The sequence below is a fragment of the Arabidopsis lyrata genome (assembly GCF_000004255.2).
Source record: "Arabidopsis lyrata subsp. lyrata unplaced genomic scaffold ARALYscaffold_1, whole genome shotgun sequence".
Lineage (NCBI taxonomy): Eukaryota > Viridiplantae > Streptophyta > Magnoliopsida > Brassicales > Brassicaceae > Arabidopsis > Arabidopsis lyrata.
Window position 1 is genome coordinate 29,144,393 of NW_003302555.1, and position 18,034 is coordinate 29,162,426.

At 35.1% G+C, this 18,034-nt stretch overlaps 2 protein-coding genes and 1 long non-coding RNA gene across 7 annotated transcripts; 1 reads left to right on the plus strand and 2 right to left on the minus strand.

The window, feature by feature from the left end:
- Positions 1 to 48: 48 nt before the first annotated feature.
- LOC110225081 lies at positions 49 to 6,928 on the minus strand. 5 transcript variants are annotated; one of them, XR_002329492.1, is made up of 10 exons: positions 6,713 to 6,928; positions 5,454 to 6,075; positions 5,167 to 5,370; positions 4,995 to 5,087; positions 4,809 to 4,910; positions 4,305 to 4,599; positions 1,934 to 1,996; positions 1,029 to 1,136; positions 394 to 450; positions 49 to 265 (listed from the first exon to the last, which is right to left on the minus strand). XR_002329492.1 is itself a non-coding variant. In XM_021013798.1 (7 exons), the coding sequence occupies exons 2-6, from the start codon at positions 5,472 to 5,474 to the stop codon at positions 4,306 to 4,308; spliced, it is 714 nt and encodes a 237-aa protein (XP_020869457.1). In that variant the 5' UTR covers positions 5,475 to 6,075; positions 6,713 to 6,928; the 3' UTR covers positions 49 to 265; position 4,305. The 5 variants fall into 5 exon arrangements, 2 of the variants coding, with proteins under 2 accessions (XP_020869457.1, XP_020869456.1); XR_002329491.1 differs by having other exon boundaries at positions 4,300 to 4,599; XR_002329490.1 differs by lacking the exons at positions 49 to 265; positions 394 to 450; positions 1,029 to 1,136 and adding exons at positions 1,459 to 1,525; positions 2,150 to 2,560 and having other exon boundaries at positions 4,300 to 4,599.
- Positions 1,133 to 1,925, plus strand: LOC110225082. Its single transcript, XR_002329493.1, has 3 exons — positions 1,133 to 1,201; positions 1,276 to 1,342; positions 1,474 to 1,925. It is a non-coding gene; the product is annotated as an uncharacterized LOC110225082 (long non-coding RNA).
- A 3,194-nt stretch (positions 6,929 to 10,122) lies between the features above and the next one.
- LOC9330552 lies at positions 10,123 to 11,512 on the minus strand. Its single transcript, XM_002894445.2, has one exon. The coding sequence runs from the start codon at positions 11,130 to 11,132 to the stop codon at positions 10,131 to 10,133; it is 1,002 nt and encodes a 333-aa protein (XP_002894491.2). The 5' UTR covers positions 11,133 to 11,512; the 3' UTR covers positions 10,123 to 10,130.
- Positions 11,513 to 18,034: the final 6,522 nt, after the last annotated feature.

Here is an 18,034-nt window from a genome sequence, read left to right on the forward strand (position 1 = left end):
TTTCATTTGTGTCTTTAAATTTTGTCTGAATTAAACCTGTAAAAAAAATGAGGAACAATAACCAAATACATTATATATTTTCATGTTCCAAAGTCAAATAGAAAACAATATTTGATCACAGTCTGATACAAGAATATCTGATTCAGCTATAAAAAATAAAAACATATGATATGCTATATCTGATCATATTTCTATGCACTTCTTCTTCTAGTACCCTTGTACTCATCCAATTTCTATGCACTTCTTCTTCTAGTACCCTTGTGAACTGAAACAAAAACATCTACTATACATTTTTGCAACACTTTTTGGGGATCCTAATCGGGTCAAAATTTGTTTAATTTTGACCCGGAAATTTAATGTTTTTGACCCGGAAAAATCAATCTCGGATTTTACCTTAATTGAGCATTTTACCCGAAATCTTTCACCAAATGCTTCCATATTTGCTGCTACCTACATTCAAAGCTTAAATGATTAAGTTTCTCATATTTGAAAGATTTAAAGATATATAGAATATATATAGTTATAAGAAATTGATCCTAAATACAAAATGTTTCCTATTAAAAGGCGAGAGAAACGATTTCATCTAGAATCTGTATAACTAATTGATCCTATAAACGAAATTATTAGTTTGAGTTTAGGAAAATATCAGCCATATATATCTTTTAAACAAACCAATATTCTATAATTAAATTGTTTCCTATTTAAATGGTAAAGATTTTGAGTCCATTAATATTTGTTTCCTAAATAAAATGAACCATATCAAATCGACATTAATCAACAACTGATTTTTAAGTAAATGACTAAAGCATATTCTTTAAACATGCTATATTCAATTCTTAATTTCTCGAAGATATCTTGACATTTATTTCGGATTTCTTATTATGTAAATGTTAGTTAATGATATCTAACAAATCTGGCTTGATCACAAAGCTATTTTCGAATTTTTATAAAACCTAAGGCCAAAAGACTATAACCTCTATAAATAGGTTTTCGATAACAGAAAATTATCACATCAACAGAGATTTTACCTTTTAACACAATAAAAGAAGACTTTTCAGAAATCAATGGCTGCTTCATTCTCCAATCTCATAGATTTGAGACTTTACAAAGCTTCATGTGCGTCCAAGTTTAAGATCCTGCATTCATGGACAATATACTGTCAAAAAGGGAGACTCTTGATATGGTCTAGACTGATGAGGAAGTCAGTTTTCATGTACTGAAATTTGGCTCTAAACCTTTTTCTTATTAACTAACTTGATATGTTGTATGTCTTAGGGAGCAAAGACAACTCTTTTAAACTATGATAACTTGATCTGCATACGAGGAATACCGAGAAAATCAGGTAGGTTGCATCTATCTTTTACAAACTATGATAATTTGTTAAATCATGTTAAGCTATTGATGGGATCATGATGATCTGTGTTACCTTTTTTGTTGTTTCTTCTCATTTTGCTTATCTTACTGATGTTTCAGATCTTCATTCACACATATCAGACTAGCAAATCCGTGTAAAAATCTTGAAAATCTGGAAGCAAAAGGGAGTTCAGGATGAAGCAATCGAGTTATAATTCCTTGATGATAAGGTACTATAATTAGCTAGCAAAAATCTTATTCATCTTTTTTATTTCTACATCTATATTTAGCGAGTTCTGTTTTTATTTGTTTTAGATTCAATATTACTAATGGGGAAGGTTGTTCTCAAGTATCTTTGATCCACAAATTCCAGAATTTACAAGATTAGGCAAACGTAACCTTATTCTAACCAAGGTAAATAATTAGTGTTGGGTGTTTGGCAACAAGAACATCATTTAGTTTACTTTAAAAAAATAACAATACGTACTTAGAGCTACTGGATTGATTGTTATCAAGCATTGGTCTATAAAACTATAACTATAAGATAGATGCATAAACGGATCCGAGAGAAAGAGATTACCATTTCTTGCATGTGCTAATTATATTAGAGTTATTAAATCAACTGGCCAGAGATTTTGAGAACCTGAAATTGAACAAAGACAACGCCTGTTAGAACAGGAGATTATGAAGCATCTTATAAAGAAAAGTCCGCCCAGAGAGACTTAGAACAAAAAAATTGAACGAAGTGGTTGAGAAATCAGAAACCAAAGATTCAACTAAGCATGTGATCTCTTACGATTAAAGTCAAATTGAATGAAACAACGACGGGTAGTCTGAGAAAATATATCCCGTCGTTGCAACGACCTCTCCTCCCGCATATAGGATGCTCTTCTCTGTAATAATCGCTTCCATATTGATTCAAATCTGTCGATGCTTTGATTCGGGAGGCTGAACTAACTGTCTGAAATCGAACAGCAAGACTTCGCCAATCAAATCCCCATAGAGCTTCTGAAATGCTTCAGACATGGTTCTCTGTTTGACCTCCTTCAACCTCCATTATCGACTCTTCTTCTCTGTTCAATCGATTCTTCATCTCAGCCTCGTGGAATCCGTACATGATTACTCTCCTTCTTGGGCCATCTCTTCTTTCTAGCCACCATTGGGCTTTTTCTGATTCAAAATTGGCTCTCCTTCGAAGTGTATTGGACTACGTAGCCATTGGGCCATGTAACATTTTAATTCTCATGCTTTTAGTAGAATATCTTTTATCCCAACAAAATGTAGTAGACTAAAATATTTTACATTATATTAGTTTTGGTATAATATAATATTTTTTTAAACGAGTTCTTTTCATTATTTTAAATATATATTACTAATCTAAAGATGAAGTGGATAAAATAAATATATTTTTAAACATATTATAAATATTTATTATATCTAGCCTAATTATTTATTTCGAGTAAAATAAATTATTTATTTCATGAAATACATTATTATATTTTGAATCAAACTGTTATGTGATTGTGTGAACCATTTAAAATAAAAAATTTAAATTTATTCGAATGATATGTTTTTTAAATAAATGTATTATTAAAAAAAATAACAAAATGATGTTTAATTTCACGTGATGGGTTATATGGTGATTGGTGAGACGGGTTGTAGCAATATGGTATATCACGGGTGAAATTCTAAAATTAACAATCAAAATACAATTATACAATCTTAAACATTTAACAAAACAAATAATATTAACAAAACAAATAGGGAAATTGTTAAAAATGCCCTTTTTGGTGTGCCCCTTTTCAAAAATGCTCCTTTTAGATGTCCATTTTCAAAAATACCCCTTTTTTAATCTGAAATTTTTATAAAGTTTTATTAGGTTTATAAGGTACTTATGGATTGTAACTACTACTTGAAGACTCGATCCAAGTATTTATAAGGTTTTATAAGGTGTTTTTAAAGGTTTTACAAGTTATTTTAAAGGATTTTTAAGATTTTTCAAAGGTTTTACAAAATATTTTAAAGGTTTTTAAAGGTATTTAAAATGCATTTATAAGGTATTTATAAAGTATTTATAAGATTTTAGATACATAGAAATGTAGTTTGTGTATGTTTTAATAATGTTACATACATATTTGGGTAAATCTTATATTTTTAAGAGCATTTTTTATAAGGTTTTAAAGAAGGGGCATTTTTGAAAAGTGGCATTGAAAAATGGGCATTTTTGTAAAAGTCCCAAACAAATATAACTTAAATTTTATATTTTTAGTTATAAATAAAATTTACATGCTGTGTACCTAAAATCAAACATAAGTCTATACCAATAAAACATAAAAAAAAAAAAAAATTAATACAACAATAACACAATATATATATACCCAGTGGTATACCAAAAATCTATATAACAAAAAATATCATAAGTTTATAACAAAAAATAATTCAAGAAAACCAGATAAAAGACAAAATAACATTAGACTACATAATCTCGGAAATTTACGACTAACTACAAACCGTAGACTATTAATCATCTTTTTTTTTTTTTTTCGATAACCGAATGTCCTGGCCCCACCGAAGTGGTCCAGACTAGAGACCGAACCCTTACGGCACGGACTCGGCCGCGATTAATCATCTTTTTATAATCAACAAAAACAAAAACAACAACAACAACAAGAAATACTATACACAAAAAATTCATCAGTTTCTAAAAACTAAGCATAAATAAAAAAAATTAACCCGCGGTGTACCGCGGGTCATATCCTAGTATAATGTAGTCTCAGTTTGGTTATAGACGGCAACAACACCATCTATAATGTATCTCTGAAATCTACAACTTAGCTTTATACACTACCTATAACACTACTCAAATCAACACTACCTATAACACTACTCACATCAAATTCCAACACAAGAGAGAGAGAGAGAGACAAGAGACAAGAGAGTTAGTACCTTACTTCAGTATCTTCCTTCAGTTTTCGATTTAACAAGAACAAAAAGAGCATCTGTCACGATTTCTAGCTTATCTTCAAGTCCTTTCAAACGGGTCTTTAGCTCCAAAATCTCAGCATTAGACGACATCACAGATTCCTGATCCAAAAGATACTTGGACGGTGTTACTCCACGTCCAACACATCGAACTCGACCTGTAGGCTCAGAACCAAACACTTGTTCAAATGCATCATATGGTCTAGACTCAGTATTGGATGCTTCATCTTGTATATTCTCAGTCATTACTTGGGAAAGCTTATCCTGCAAAAATAATGAAACAGAGATTCATAAGTTACAGAGATCATCAGGCATATAAAACAGACAAGTTACAAGTTACAGAGATCAACCATCAATCTAAAAGCAAAACTGACCATAGTGAAACAGCAAGTTACAAGTTACAAAACAGACAAGTTACAAGTTCAAAGTTACAGAGATCAACCATCAATCTAAAAGCAAAGCTGACAACTTACCACAGTGATTCTTGCTTCGTTGCTCAATAAACTTCCATCTGATCTAGTCCTTGATGCAATAAAAAGTTCAGCTCGATTTGGTTCTTTGCCTGTCTCCTCTTCCTAAATGTACAAATGCACCAAGTTAAAGAGGATTGACAGAATCATAGTACTAATTAATGCAGAATAAAGATTGACTAAACGTACCATCTCATTAGCTTTTCTTGCTAAACTCTTTTTTCCAAGTGTATGTGGCATTTTATGATTGTTTCGACTATTAATATTACGCTCTCTCACTCTCTATATTGTAACAAAGCAGTACATAGTTATTTGTATGTGATATATATAAACTATAAAGTAGTTGTGGAATAGATTTTACCTTAGCCTTATCAGTGAACTGCATTTCCACAAATTCTTTCCATTGATCTTCAGGAATTAGTCCTGGTCTTGCTTCAAATGCTTCCTCTATAGTATTTCTTCTGTACTTCATCCAAATGCGTTGTTTCAAGTCTCTGCATCTGACTCCTAATGCAGATAAAACATATTTCTTCCTCCTCCTTGGATTATCAAACCAGAACTTTTTCTGTGTTAATGTAAAAATGAACAGAAAAGATGGTGAGAGCTTATCCAAAGTAAAGTCTAATAGTTAATAGGTAATGAAAATACCTGAATCACTTTCCAAGCCATTTCTTTTCTGTAATTGGGAACTTTGCATGCTCAAAAGCTTCTTTCAAAAGGTCAAGTATCATTGACATTCCTTTGTCACTGATTCTAGTTATACACTTGATGTGATACAACTTGAGCATGAATGATAACTTGCTAAAAGAGTGACACCCTTCATACAAAGCTTCATTGCAGTCTGCTAGCAAATCATCAAACACCTCATTTTGCTTTGAATGATCCTCCATAGTAGGCATACTAGCAGCATCATCGTTAAAACTATTACTCATACTTGGAAAAACATCTCCAAGCAGATTCATAGTCGGGTTTTCAACATGATTATCATCAGATTCATGTTCTAGTCTCACTTCTTGCTCTTGAAAATCCAGTTCTTCACCATGGAGATACCAATTTGTATATGTAGGCAGAAAACCGTGAAAGACTAAATCACCCTCAATCTCAGTCATATTCTTGTGTTTAACAAGAAAACAACGTTGACAAGGACATTTGATCATATCTGTCTTACTATAACCAAAAGCAAAATCCAAAAACTCTTTGACTCCATTTATGTAGTCTTGAGATATACGATGTTTTGTAATCCAAGACTTGTCCATTCTCAATTCTGAAACTATACAAGTTCAATCAATAAACAAACACACTCTAACTTCCATAGAAATGGAAATTGGAAACCACAAACATAGTATCGATAACTCATGGAGTCATAAAAATATCAGTTAAACATATATTCTTATTGAGACAAAATCCAGAAGCAACAAACGTGTTATTATAATCAATCAAACGTGTTAAACAAAATTCAATGCTTATCAGTAAAATACAAATCCAGAATCAAAACATGTATAATTATATATCTCACAACACTCACAGCACATCACAGAGATATATTATAATCAATCAAACGTGTTAAACAAAATTCAATGAATTGTGTGTAAAATACAAATCGAGAATCAATTTCACTCATTTTCAACAAAAATTTAAAACAAAATTCACAAATCCAGAATCAATTTCACTCACGCAAGAAGCAAACAAGGAAAACATGATGAATTGTGTGTGTTGTTCAGATTCTTTGATGAAGCAACTAAGAGCTTCAGTATCTCTTTCAAGGATATGTTAATGTTCATGTTAAAGTCTCTTAGTTTTTTTTCCTTTCGAGAACCATAGCATAATCAAAACTTCAATAAAACAAACACAAATCTCAAATAGGCTAATAGTCGACAATCAATCTAGAGGGAGCAAGTGAATGGTACCTTGAATTTTGGAGTCGGCGAGAAAAAATCAAATCGCGATTGATGAGATCGATGAACGATTCGGGATCTATTGAGATTGACGAACGCTTGAAATCTACTTAGAAATTCATAGAAACGAAAAACCCCATGATTTGTTCGATGACACTGAAGTTCTTCGAAGAAGAAGATGCTCGTATTTTCTGGGTTTGAGAAGCTTCGGAGAAGAAGATGCTCGTATGTTCTCCGAAGAAGAATGCTCGTGTTTTCACTAAGTCTTTAGTGGTTGGGCTTTAATTCGAATAATAGCCCACCAAATTAAATCTGTCAAAAAAATAGCCCACCAATTTGAATCATATTTGCGTTGGTTTTTGCAGTCGGTTACTAAACCGACTCTAGATCCCTTCTTTTTAAACAACTTTACGTCATTTTCTTAAGTAACGTTAATTAAGTGACTTTACATTATAGATTTCTTGTAGTGGTTTTTGGGCCAATGAATAAATGTTTAGTAATAAAAGTACTCTATAATAATACGCATGAGGTTAATAAATAAATCTATACTATTAATTGGGAAGCATTGGATAATAAATAACCTTATCAAGGGTAAAGAATTACAAAAAATGCCATTACAAATTTTGTATTCAAAGAGTAATTAAAAGGTATCGTGGAAGGATAAAATGGCACATTTGCTGGTTAATGAGACGCGGATCTTGGGTTATTGGGTCGGATCTATATTTATACTCCTTTGGTAAAACACGCGGATCTTGGTACTTAGCATTCGGATCCGTTATACTCGCGGATCTCATCTGATTGGGCTTCGTGGATCATGGTATTTCTGATGTTCTCGAATATACTCTTTGAGATCTCCTGAAGTTAATGCCATAATCAAATTAGATTCAATCACTCAAAAGAGATTTCTATAACAAACAAATCCAATACAATCTGATTAGTAAATAAGGAATTATCTCTTCAAATACGAATTCAGTTATTAGATTTTACCAAACATAACAAAATCTATATATTCAAATACTAACAAACAAGCATATACCTTAACAATCCTTATTCTTAAATATATTACTTTGATATGATTCTCTAAACCCTAAAAAGGCTAGCCGACCTTGCTTATTATAAATATAGAATATCAAATGCCAATGAAGATACACACTAACCTTTCTTACCGAAAACACTTCTGTTCTTGCTCCTTTAAAGAAAATGGCTGTAAATCTTGGTATCGCCAATCTTGACGACATCAAACCCTTCAAAACAAGTTGGAAAATCCAAGTTAAAATTGTGCATTTGTGGACTCAATACACGCAATACACTGGGGAAACAATGGAAATGATTCTCGCTGATATAACTGTAAGTATATATTTTATTTTGACTAGATCTTATACTAATTACAATCTTATAATAATCATTAAGGTGATCCAATTATTAACACATGTGTATTTATTTTCTGTACAGGATACTTTGATTCATGCTACTATTAAATGTATTAAATGACTGCAAACCAGGTGACTCCACTTCTTTTTCAAAACCTATATGACTATGCTTTGCAAGAGTCATTTAATGTAAGAGGTAATTATTACTATTATTCTGTAAGAATTGATTGTTATAGTTCTATTTATACTCTAATAATCTTCTTCCTTTTTTTTATCTGCTTTTACTGGTAAAAGTTTATTTCTAACATGCATTTGGTGTTACTGAAATTATTTTACAGAGAACAAATGATGTTGTTTAGAATCGCGTATCTATAATTTTCATCAGAATTTTTTTTCAAGAATCTCAAACATTCAATTCAAAACACCTTAACTTTGTTTTCAAAAGTTACTGTAATATGAAGTTAACTTTTTCATATAAATAATCAGTAAGGATAATTAAGTATTATGAAAAAATAGCAGAAGTTAATGTATTGCTCATCTCTAATTCTGTTAACTCATTTTAACAGACAATGACAACAAAAAATAAATTTTATAACAATTCTACTAATTCTAAATGTATAACAGCAGCTATCCATTCGTAACAATTAACAACTAAACAAAAGTATGCAATCCTTATCATCTCACTAACCTTTAACATTGCTTTAAGCTGTCTGAATACTGTCTGAATAGTCTGAATAGCTCCAAAGACGACATCAATAGAAGCCTCATCCATAAGAATTAAACATGGAGAATATGCTTGGCCTGTATGCATTTAACATTTAAACTCTAATTTAGTAAAATCATTTAATATACAATGAAAAAAAAAAACGTAATATATAACTTTGTCTCAAATTCAATAAGTATAACAATAGCTAAATATTCTTATCAACTAAACAAAAGTCCTTATCATCTCACAAACCTTTAACACTGTTTCATGATTCTGAATAGCTCAAAAGATGACATTGAAACTCCCTTCTTTATAAGATTTAAACTCTGACATGAATACTGGCATGTATACATTGAACTTTCTATCATCAGGACCACATATTTATAAACAACTATGGGTTTCTCATAATCGCAACATAAAACTTATCTTCTTCATAAACATCTTCTTTTGGCATCATCATGTTTGTAATTATGTGAAATATATATAAAATTATATATATATATAGACAAATTGTCATTATCATGTAACAAAATCTACTGTCAAAATCTATACACAATCCAGCTTATGAATATATTGGATTTAATATCCGAATATATGTTTATCTATTTCTCCAAACACATGGAGATAAAAGACTAACAATGATTGTCACGAACAAACTAAAATTAAACAATCACGATTTAGGTTTTCTTGACAAAACAAAATTGAAATCAAAATTTAGAGGCTTCAATTGCCAATACTTACCCATATAAGATCGGGTTCTTGACAATCGCTACCCAAGAGTTCTGTTCATTTATAAAACTTGAAAGATTGGAAATTGAATCAAAACATTTAGAAAAAGTAAAAGACAAAATCTGAATCAATAATAAGCTTACCCCTTTGTAGAATTCCGATTTAACGATGAACAGATGATAAACGGAGATGTGGTATCTTTATTATCAGACAATTTTGCATCATAGGCTTAGATCGAACAAGCGACTGAGATTTTTAGGGTGTGTTTTAGAGAGGAATAGACAAGAAAGTTCTAAAAACATCGGCCCAAAAAAAAATAGTCGTATAGTTTGCCAAAAAAAGAGAAGAAATACAATCATATAGTTAATACAAAAACAATCGAATATAGTCTACTCTATATGTATTCCGGCCCAAACAAAATGCAGTTATGGGCCACTATATTTAAATTTGGGTATAGCCTTTTTAAAATTTACAAGTTATCTTTGTTTAAACAATAATGTAGCATTAACAAATAATTATTTTACATTTTATTAGAATATGATAATTCTAAAAAAATGAATATTACTATCATAACTATTAATCACCAAAATTCTTTTTTTTTTTTTTTCAAACAACTTATTTTCATTCATCCAATAGAAACAAGGTTCAAAGTAGCCAGGGGTACAAGGATAGAAAGGCTTAAAACAAAGTAGCAACAACAAACAAAGGTTAAAGCAAATGCTACACAAAAATAGCAAAAATAGTTCGACAAGGGATCCATGAGAGCTTGGAGGCCAAAGCTATGAAGCAAATTGGTGCAAATGATAACACGGTTTGTCGAAGAGTCATCCACGGACGAGGCGTTAGATGATACAATAGTCACGGTCAAAAGACTAAGTGACGTTGAATAGAGTTCCATAGCCGAGGTTCTCGCCGGTACGAGAAGAGCGAGTTGGAATTGCTCATCGGCAAAGAGAGAGGTTAAGCTGGTTCTGTCGTCGAGTGAGGTTAGAGGGAAAGAGTTGAGGAATTTTAGGTAACCACCGCTCCATAGAGACGGGATCATAATGCCATAGTTCCTCAAACCTTTGATTTCATGAATATCAACCTTAAAAACGTTGGATAACACTTGTTCAGATTCTGTATTCAGAGGAAACGGGGAAAAGGGATTGGAGAAGTTTCGGTAATCAGCTCTCCTTAGAGAGAAGATCATAATGCCGTTACTCTCCAATCTAGTAACATATCTAGAATCTAGATACAACATACCAATTAGCCTAAGGCTTTGATGAATAGATGAAGTACTTGGGGATTTGCAATTGACCAAGGTTAGAGAAATACAATTACATGCCCATCGCAATGATATCGACGTAGGACTTGGTCGGAGTCCTCGGCCAGTCAAGTCACTAAATCGAGATGTCAAAGATAATGGGCTAAGCAAAAGTTTAGGAAAAACAGACCTGGACCAAGCAAATGGAAAACTTGGGCTGTAGCTTTCTGTGATGGGCCGAAAGATAAAGTCAATTGGGCCCAATTGAGCCCAGTCCAAAACAAGAAACCCTAGGATAACTTTGGTTTGCGAAGCTCTGCTGTACACCGCCGCCATCATCACCAGACAAGGCAGTCCAAGAATAACAACGCTAATCGACATATGCTGGTGCGTGGAACCTTCATGTAAAGGTTGAGATCTAGAGTATCTTGGCGGAGCGATGAGAAAAGATTTTGATTTGTGAGGTAAGGCACCGCTGGGAAAAGTGAGATCTTCCTTCTTCTATTTCGACATTGATTTAAGTAGAGGGGAAGGCTGGATGAAGGTCGTCGGGGACCGCCTTCGTTCTCTGTCACAGATTCGTTCGGAGCCGTCGAAACCCGTCGAAAGATTGGGTTTTAGAGATGATTGAGAAAGTGACCAAAAGAAAATAATCGAGAGATTTAGGAGAAGCAGCTTAAAGGGGAAAGAGGTGTCCCGACGCCGGCAAGCCAAAGCTTCGCCGGCGTCAGAAAACGGGATCGGAAAACTTGCTTCGATAATCGTGCCTGGGAGAAAAAAAAGAATCACCAAAATTCTAAGACTGTCCAAATTATTTATCATTCACCATAACCAAATTACTAATTTATATAAAACACTTTAAACTAATGTAAATAAAACATAAAATCTGTAACACTTACCTTTCTGTTCACAATTTATAATTCATCAAACAGAGAACAAATTTGTCGATTTTGTTCATTTAGAACAAATTATTATTATTTTTTATTTTAAAAGAAAAAAAAAGGAAAAAAGAAGCGGCGATGATGTCTGATACTTTTCGGATCTGAGATGGTTCTTGATCTGAGATGGTTCTTCATCTGTTGTTAATGGTTGATCTCAAGGAAAGATCTCCGGTTGATTTCACGGTTATAGTGGAATTTGATTTTTCGGTTTTGAAAAGGGATCTCTTTCACAAGAGAGATTTGGTTCGATTGGAAAAAGGTAGATCTGTTGGGATCCTGTTTGATCAATCTACGAGCATTAGTGAGGGCTTCTCTGAAAAGGCACAAAGAGGTTTTAATCATCTTCAAAGGTTTTGGTTAGGATTCGGAGTTAAGATCTTGATTTGCTTTGATTCACAAGACATGTCTAAGGAAAGGAAGGGTATCAATCTCGCAATCAAAGGTCTGAAGTGGATTAATGCTGTATTAAGAAGAGCCATCTTTGTCTTGGTTATGGCCACAAAATCCGGGTTTTTACGGTTGGAACGGATCGAGAGCTTATGTCTTAATTTCAGCGGATCTGTGATTTATTTGGTGAGATACTCTTACATCAAGGGTTTGGAGTATAAATCAGAGGTACGAATTGGAGGTTCTATTCATCACAACATATTCTCAAAGTTTCAGGGTACCAAAAGCTTTATTCTAAGTCAATTTCTCAAAGTTTTTGAGTTTATTTGGGTTTTTTGGTCTCCTGGGTTTGTATCTTTTCGGATTTGCTTCGGGTTAGGGAAAGAGATGACTCAAAGCGATTTGGTTAATCAGGGCAGCAACATGAGTAACACCATGAAGCTTAAGATCAAGGTTCCTCGTTTTGATAACACTTCTCTGATCGAGGGCTATTCGAAGACTCTCATCGGCAGATGTATGAATCCAGCAATGCAGGATATGAAATCCTTGCTGTTCATGTTGCCAAGGATTTGGAAATTAGAGGACAGAGTTGTCGGTGCTGACTTGGGTCAAGGTCGGTTTCAATTCGATTTTGACCATGAAGAGGACATCCAGGAGATCATGAAGGTGGAACCTTTCCATTTTGATCATTGGATGCTGTCTTTGGTTAGGTGGGAACCAGTGGTGGATCGAAGATACCCATTTCTCATCACTTTCTGGATTCGGGTCATGGGGGTGCCTCTACACTTCTGGGCGGATGAAACATTCCGGAGTATTGGTTCAGATCTAGGTGAGGTCCAAGCGGTAGACTTGGACATGGGAAGGGTACAGGTTAAGCTTGATGGGTTTAAACCATTGTGTTTTGAGGCGGCGGTGGAGTTTCACAGTGGTGAAGAGACGATGGTCTCGCTGAGGTATGAGAGACTTTTTGGTTTCTGCCGGAAATGTCACAGTCTTTGTCATGAACAGATGCGGTGTCCAGTTTTTGGGGATAAGGGAAAGCAGAATATTCACAAAGAGGATCCAAAGCGGGATAATAAGCTTCAAAGCTACAAAGGTGCTACCATTAATGGTCTCGTTCCTGGGAATTCTTCGGGTTCGAATGGAGCTGTCTCCGCAGAATCTTCCCAAGGACCATCTGCGGTTGAAAACAGGGCTGTAATTTATCAGGACAACTCGCACCGGTCTAAGCAGATTTCTGGTACCAAGGCTAAGAAGGGGAGAAGGAATCCATTTCTGGCTCCTATTCAAGCGTCAACAACCCATTTGGCGGTTCAAGTAACTGGTTTATCTTCGTTAAAAACGGACACGGTGGGGATGAGTCTCTCCGCTCATGAGAAGAAGATGCTAGAGGCTTTTCTAGTCTCTGATTCGGGGAAGACGGTGACAGATTCGGGTACTCTTGGTGCTAATATGGAAGGGCGTTCTAGTGACACAATCCCAAATAAGGTGGTGCGTAAGAATCTCTTTTCGGGTCCTGAAGAAGTTACTTTTAAGAGCAGGACAGAGAATACTCTCGGGTTGGCAGAACAACAAGATCTTTTCTCGGATGATTTAAGTCAGTTGCTTGCTCAGGATTTTCCTCTCGTAGGAGAATCTTCTCTGAATTTTATGGATACCATAATGGAGGAGAAAGAAAGTGGTGTGGAGATAGCCCATGAGGAGGGAGAGTTTAAGGCAGAGAATGAAGAGGATATTAAAGGGGATCACGAAGGAGATAAAATTGAGGAAGTGGTCATTCCGGTCACTGAGAAGGATGCAAGTACAGTTTCTGTTTCGGATACTGTCCCAAAGGAACAAGAACATGAAGAGGAAAAAGAGGAAAACTCGCAGGGAGAAGATGATTTGGAAACGGATCAACCTGCAAAAAGAAAAGCGGTTAAGAACAAAGGGATTTTGGTAGGAATTAGCTCCAGGAAGAGGAATTATTTGGCATCACCTCGCAAACGATCGGTTCCAAAAACTGGTGGCCCGACGGTGGGTTCTGGATCTCTTCAAGGGGAGAAACCTCCTATTAAACATTGATTGAATTAATGTCTCTATCAGTTTGGATGGGGAAGTGGTCGAATTTCAATTTCTTAGAAATAAGTTCTTTACAAGAACATGATTTTCTGTATTCTTTCAGTTGTCATTGTTGTTCGGTAAATCCGAATTATGTCGGTACGGTCTCTTTTTATTTTCTCCTTGCAAGATGTAACTTACAGATTCTTTATGTGTTTCATATAATCTGTGAGCTCAAAGTAATAAAGGAAAGTTATTTTTTCCATCGGTTTATGTCACATGTTCTGTTCTTAAAATTTTTGGTTTACTTTTGGTTTTCTTATTTATCAAACCAAAGGAATCTCAGCGGTTATATGTTTGGTTTTGTTATGAAATTTCTGTTCAATAACGAAGGAGTTAGGTCCACTTTAAATATTACATGGCATATGATTGTTACATATAAGTTAAATTCGGTTTGGTTTAATGAGGTAATATACGAGAAGGAATTTTCAAATGGCTTACGCAAGGCTCTTGTATTTAATGCTGGGTTGGGTCAAATGGAAAATAAACACAAATTTGAAATCCAAATCGATTTTGAATACTCTTCCGGTGATAGGAGAAGGAGGACGTTGAGTACTCTTCCATGGGTTATTGTGGGTGGTCGGAATATTTCTAAAAGTTATGATGTGGGTCGGTTGATTTTGGATTTTGAGTGTATGGAGTTGAGTTTCATTGGTTGTAACAAACGTTTTTACAATAGTTTGATTTCGGGTTTTTCATGGTTGGATGTGGATACTTTGAGGGTAAGAATATCAATGGTCAATTGTAATTTGGTTTCTCTAAGAAATAATCAAGGGAATGAAGGGCATAACCCGACGCACCATGGCACGGTGAAGAGATTAACAGGTGGACGCAACCCACTTAATCGAAAGGTTTATAATAAATGAAAGTTTTAAGTTGGAATTGTCAAGGGTTAGGAAATAAGGCAACAATTGGGTATCTTCGGGATTTGTGGAAGCAACATAGGCCGGATTTTTTATTTCTGTCGGAAACTAAACAATCCTCTTCTTTTATGGAAAAATTTGTAGGTCACTTTGGTTATAAAAATTTTAAAACGGTGGATCCTATTGGTTGTAGTGGCGGTTTAGCCCTTTTTTTTAATAATGATTATCATGTTTCGGTTTTATTTGCAAGTAATCGTGTGATCGATATTGAAGCAAACTATAAGGGTAAAGTAATTTATCTCACTTTTGTTTATGGAGACCCGGTTCCTAGTAAGCGGGAACAAGTGTGGGAGCGGTTAACTAGAACCGGTTTATCTCGGGATTCTCCGTGGTTTTTAATTGGTGATTTTAACGAATTAACTGGAAATCATGAAAAGCGAGGGGGTAAATTAAGACACGCGTCTTCTTTTATTCCGTTTAATCTAATGATTCAAAATTGTGGTCTTCTGGAATTTCCTTTTATTGGCGATTGGTTGTCTTGGCGGGGGTGGCGGGATAAAAAACCAATACGATGTCGTCTAGATCGGGCTCTAGCGAATGAAGATTGGCATGAATTATTCTGCAACACATTTGTAGAATATTTACAAATGGTAGCTTCTGACCATTCACCGGTCTTAGCTACGATTGCGGATAAGATGCCACGCGGGAAACATAGTTTCAGGTTTGACAAAAGGTGGATAGGGAAAGAAGGTTTACTGGAGACAATTGCAGATGGTTGGAATTTTGATTCTGAACCAGGCGACGGGAAATTTGTGGAAAAGTTGACTAATTGTCGGCGAGCTATTTCGCAATGGCGACGAGAGTTGACTCCCTATGGTCGGCAAACGATTGAAGATTTAAAATCGGAACTATATGCGGCGCAAAGAGACGATAGGCGGTCACGGGAAGAAATTACGGATTTAACATTACGGCTGAAGGAGGCCTATCGGGACGAGGAATTGTACTGGCACCAGAAAAGCAGAAGCTCTTTGATGCAATTAGGGGACAATAACTCAAAATATTTTCACGCTTTAACGAAGCAAAGACGGGCGAGGAATCGAATCACGGGTTTACATGATGAGAATGGGACATGGTTAACGGAAGATAAAGAGGTTCAAAATATAGCGGTTTCCTACTTTAAGACTTTATTCACTACAACAAAACCTGAGATTTTTGAGGATGCATTGGAAGAAGTACAAAGTCTGATCACGGATCAGAATAATGATTTTTTAATAGCCCCGGCAACAGAGGGTGAAGTGAGAGCAGCACTTTTTATGATGCACCCGGAGAAGGCACCGGGGCCAGATGGTATGACGGCTTTGTTTTTTCAGAAAGCATGGGCTACCATTAAAGTAGATCTTTTATGTTTGGTTAATTCTTTTTTCGAGGATGGGAATTTTGACAAACGGTTAAATACGACAAATATTTGTCTTATTCCAAAAACGGAAAGACCGACTCGGATGACGGAACTACGACCTATTAGTCTTTGCAATGTTGGTTACAAGATTTTATCAAAGATTCTTTGCCAAAGACTAAAGACAGTACTACCAAAACTGATCTCGGAAACACAATCAGCTTTTGTAGAAGGACGGTTAATTTCGGATAACATTCTTATTGCACAAGAGATGTTCCATGGGTTACGAACTAACCCATCATGTAAAGGAAAATTCATGGCAATTAAAACTGACATGAGTAAGGCTTATGATAGAGTGGAATGGATGTTCGTTGAAAAAGTTTTAACCAAACTGGGGTTTTGTGAAAAATGGATTAGTTGGATAATGTGGTGTATCAGTACTGTCCAATATAGGGTTCTTCTTAATGGACAACCTCGAGGACTAATAGTACCAGAGAGGGGTTTACGGCAAGGAGATCCGCTGTCTCCTTATCTATTTATTCTTTGTACTGAAGTATTAATTGCGAACATACGGAAAGCAGAACGGGATAAATTAATTACGGGTATCAAGGTGGCAACTGCAAGCCCATCGGTTTCTCACCTGCTTTTTGCGGATGATAGTCTATTTTTTTGTAAGGCTAACAAGGATCAGTGTGGGGTAATCTTGGGGATCTTAAAGCAATATGAAGCGGTCTCGGGACAACAAATAAATTATTCCAAATCTTCGATCCAGTTTGGGTATAAGGTAGATGACGGTGTGAAGGAAGATATCAAATCTACCTTAGGTATCTCTAATATTGGTGGTATGGGTTCATATCTTGGGTTGCCAGAAAGTCTCGGTGGTTCAAAAACAAAAATTTTCTCTTTTGTTAGAGACAGGTTACAGACAAGGATTAACGGATGGTCGGCAAAATTTTTATCAAAAGGTGGGAAAGAAGTGATGATTAAATCGGTAGCTGCGGCATTACCAACTTATGTTATGTCGTGCTTCAGACTACCGAAAACAATCACTTCTAAACTCACTAGTGCGGTTGCTAATTTCTGGTGGAGCTCGAATGGTGCCTCCAGAGGTATGCATTGGATGGCTTGGGATAAATTATGTATTAATAAATCGGAAGGAGGGATAGGATTTCGAAACGTCGATGATTTTAATTCGGCCTTACTTGCAAAACAGTTGTGGCGGTTGATCACGGTTCCGGATTCTCTCTTTGCGAGGGTTTTTAAAGGGCGGTATTACAGGAAATCCAATCCTTTGGAAAATATAAAGTCATATTCCCCATCGTATGGGTGGCGGAGTATATGCTCAGCTAGATCTCTGGTAAATAAAGGACTTATTAAAAGAGTCGGATCTAGGAATTCCATCTCAGTTTGGGAGGATCCGTGGATTCCAGCTCAATTCCCGAGACCAGCAAAAAGTAATGGATCTATTAATGACCCATCTTTAAAAGTTAACATGCTTATAGATAGTCGATCTAATTTTTGGGACATTGATCTCCTCAAAGCGGTCTTTGACCAGGAAGATGTCGAGTTAATAAGTGCCCTACCGGTGGGTGCGCCAAC

Coding starts and splice junctions, on each gene's coding strand:
- LOC110225081 (XM_021013798.1), bottom strand. CDS start 5,474: ATGGCTTGGAAAGTGATTCAG. Junction 5,371..5,453: donor TGGCTTGGAAAGTGATTCAG/GTATTTTCATTA, acceptor ACATTAACACAG/AAAAAGTTCTGGTTTGATAA. Junction 5,088..5,166: donor AGTTCACTGATAAGGCTAAG/GTAAAATCTATT, acceptor GTTACAATATAG/AGAGTGAGAGAGCGTAATAT.
- LOC9330552 (XM_002894445.2), bottom strand. CDS start 11,132: ATGTCGATTAGCGTTGTTATTCTTGGACTGCCTTGTCTGGTGATGATG.